At 37.8% G+C, this 2597-nt stretch overlaps 1 protein-coding gene across 2 annotated transcripts; it reads left to right on the top strand.

Moving 5' to 3' along the window:
• The first annotated feature begins 1504 nt into the window (after nucleotides 1–1504).
• Nucleotides 1505–1939, top strand: LOC124981288 (39S ribosomal protein L52, mitochondrial-like). 2 transcript variants are annotated; one of them, XM_047547576.1, is made up of 2 exons: nucleotides 1505–1664; nucleotides 1804–1939. In XM_047547576.1, exons 1-2 carry the CDS (start codon nucleotides 1505–1507, stop codon nucleotides 1908–1910), a joined length of 267 nt encoding a protein of 88 aa, XP_047403532.1. In that variant the 3' UTR covers nucleotides 1911–1939. The 2 variants fall into 2 exon arrangements, with proteins under 2 accessions (XP_047403532.1, XP_047403530.1); XM_047547574.1 differs by having other exon boundaries at nucleotides 1505–1732; nucleotides 1803–1939.
• The last annotated feature ends 658 nt before the right edge of the window (nucleotides 1940–2597 follow it).

Raw genomic sequence — 2597 nt, 5'->3', positions numbered from 1 at the left:
ACTGATGTATATTACATCTGCCCACCACCAATGTCACAGCAATAATTAATACGGTGGAAATCATAGGTAACACCTATTGTTTGATTTTAAGCCAGAAATAATTCATGTCTATTTACTGTTTTAATGGATGGAAATTGCTGATCCTACTCTCCTGCATATTGTACCAATTAACACTGTAGATATTAAACTAGGAACTAAGTACCTAGTGTACTGCATATATTGCCTGCATAGATTGTTGCTATCATTGGACTCCCTCCCCCAATTTGTGAGGTAATATTAACATAGAGGGACACTATAAACTCATAAAGTAAAAACTTTACCACTTCAGATCCATCAAGATTGATGGACAGACACACAAACAATATGAAAAAGCAAGGGAATAAACTGTCCCAAACAACACAGAATACCCGGACAATAGGCGCCATTGACACCACAGTGGAGGAAATGTCAGAGGTGGAATTCAGAAAGTTCATGGTTAAACTAATCTATGAAGTAAAAAATGACATAAGAAATGAAATCAGAGAGAAAATATAAGACGTGAAAATACAGAGATAGAGATCCTGAAGAAGAATCAGTGAGAAATTCTTGAAACAAAGGAATCAATGAACCAAACTAAAAACTCATTGGAAATTATCACCAGCAGATTAGACCACTTGGAAGACAATTTCAGGCAATAAAGACTACATATATAATCTCAAAAATAAAGTAGACCATGTATAAATGATGTTAGAAGACCACATATAAAACTTCCAAGAAATATGGGATAACATGAAAAGACCAAACTTAAGATTTATCATGATAGATGAATGCTGGGAGCTATAAATCAAAGCAATTCACAATTTATCGATGAAATAATATCAGAGACTTTCCCACACTTTAAGACTGAAATGGAAAATCAAATACTGGAGGCTTGCAGGACCCCAAATGTACAAAATTACAACAGTCCACACCAAGACACATTATTATGGAACTGCCTAACATACAGAATAAGGATAGAATTTTAAAGGCTACCCAAGAAAAATGACAGGTCACATTTAGAGGGAAAACAATCCAGCTCTCAGCTGATTTCTCAACCCAGACTCTCAAAGCAAGGAGGTCTTGGAATAATATATACCAAGTTCTGAACCAAGAATATAATATCTAGAAAAATTAAGCTTCAAATTTGAAGATGAAATAAAAACCTTCCATGATAAACAAAAGGCAACAGAACACAACTAGAAAGCCTGTGCTACAAAACATATTCAATAAAATATTTCATGAAAAATAAAAGTGAAAACCAGCAAAGGGAGGAACTATACTAAAGGAAAAGTCAATCAAAGGAGAAACTAACTCAAATTAAAAACCAGAAATAAATCAAAATGACAGGGAATAAAAATCATATCCAAATAATAACACTGAATATAAATGACTGAAACTCATCAATCAAAAGACTTGACTGGCAGATTGGATTAAAAAAGAAGACTCAACAATTTGCTGTCTCCGTTCCGGCTCCTCCGTCACCGCCATGGCTGCTTTAGGGAGTCTGCTCTCTGTAGGTGTGCGGAGGCTGCACTGCAGCTTGTCGGCTCGGGCTGGCAGCCAGTGGAGACTCCAACAGGACCTGGCTGCCAACCCTTCCGGCTCTGGGCCCCTCACGGAGCTCCCAGACTGGTCTTATGCGGATGGCCACCCTGCTCCCCCAATGAAAGGCCAACTTCGAAGAAAAACCCAAAAGGAAAAGTTTGCAGTGAGTGACTAGAGCTTCAGCCAGAGCTACGTTGTGATTATTTTGCACCTAAGCTATCATGTACACTGTATACAAAGAGATGAGTTGTACTGCTGTCACAGGAAATGGATGCTGGAATACAGGCATGGCAGCTCAGACAGCAGAAGTTGCAGGAAGAAAAAAGGAAGCAGAAAAATGTTCTTAAACCCAAAGGGACTTCACTACAGAGCCTACTTCCACATCAATACAAAACAATTCCTGTTCCTTACCTCAACCTCTCTCTGGCTTTCTTTTCCATCACCTGGATGTCTCATCCCAGACAGAAAAGAGAGCCTTTGTGTCCTATTTGTCTTCAGAGCAAAAGAACTTGGATACCCAGAAGAACAGTATCCTCACCCCTGTTTTCATTCCAATTCAGCTGAATCTTGTTCTGGAATTTTTATCCCTTCCTTTGCAGGCCATAGGACTGTTCCAACTCTTTAACAGTAGCTGTTCTGTCAAAGTGAACAGGGGACAACAGTTTTTTCTGTTTTTAGTCAGGCATGTAAATCTTGAATAACCCTTACACAGACTGGCCACGTGCAATTGGCATTTAATAAATGTTTTGATGAAAGACCAAAAAAAAAAAAAAAATGCTGTCTCCAAGATACTTCATCAGCAAAGACATCCACAGACTAAAGGTAAAATAATGGGAATAAAACAACATTCACATGGCTCTTATAAACAAGCAGGAATTTCTATTCTCATATCAGATAAAGTGGACTTCAAATCAAAGTTAATAACAAGGGACAAAGAAGGCCATTTCATACTGCTTAAGGCATTTATACATCAACAAGAAATAACAATTGTAAATATTTGTGCTCCAAACAGTGAAGCATCTATGTATAACAAC

This window comes from Sciurus carolinensis, chromosome 3 (assembly GCF_902686445.1).
Source record: "Sciurus carolinensis chromosome 3, mSciCar1.2, whole genome shotgun sequence".
Taxonomy (NCBI): Eukaryota; Metazoa; Chordata; class Mammalia; order Rodentia; family Sciuridae; genus Sciurus; species Sciurus carolinensis.
Note: the sequence above shows the minus strand (reverse complement) of the source record. Positions and strands in the feature narration are given on the sequence as shown.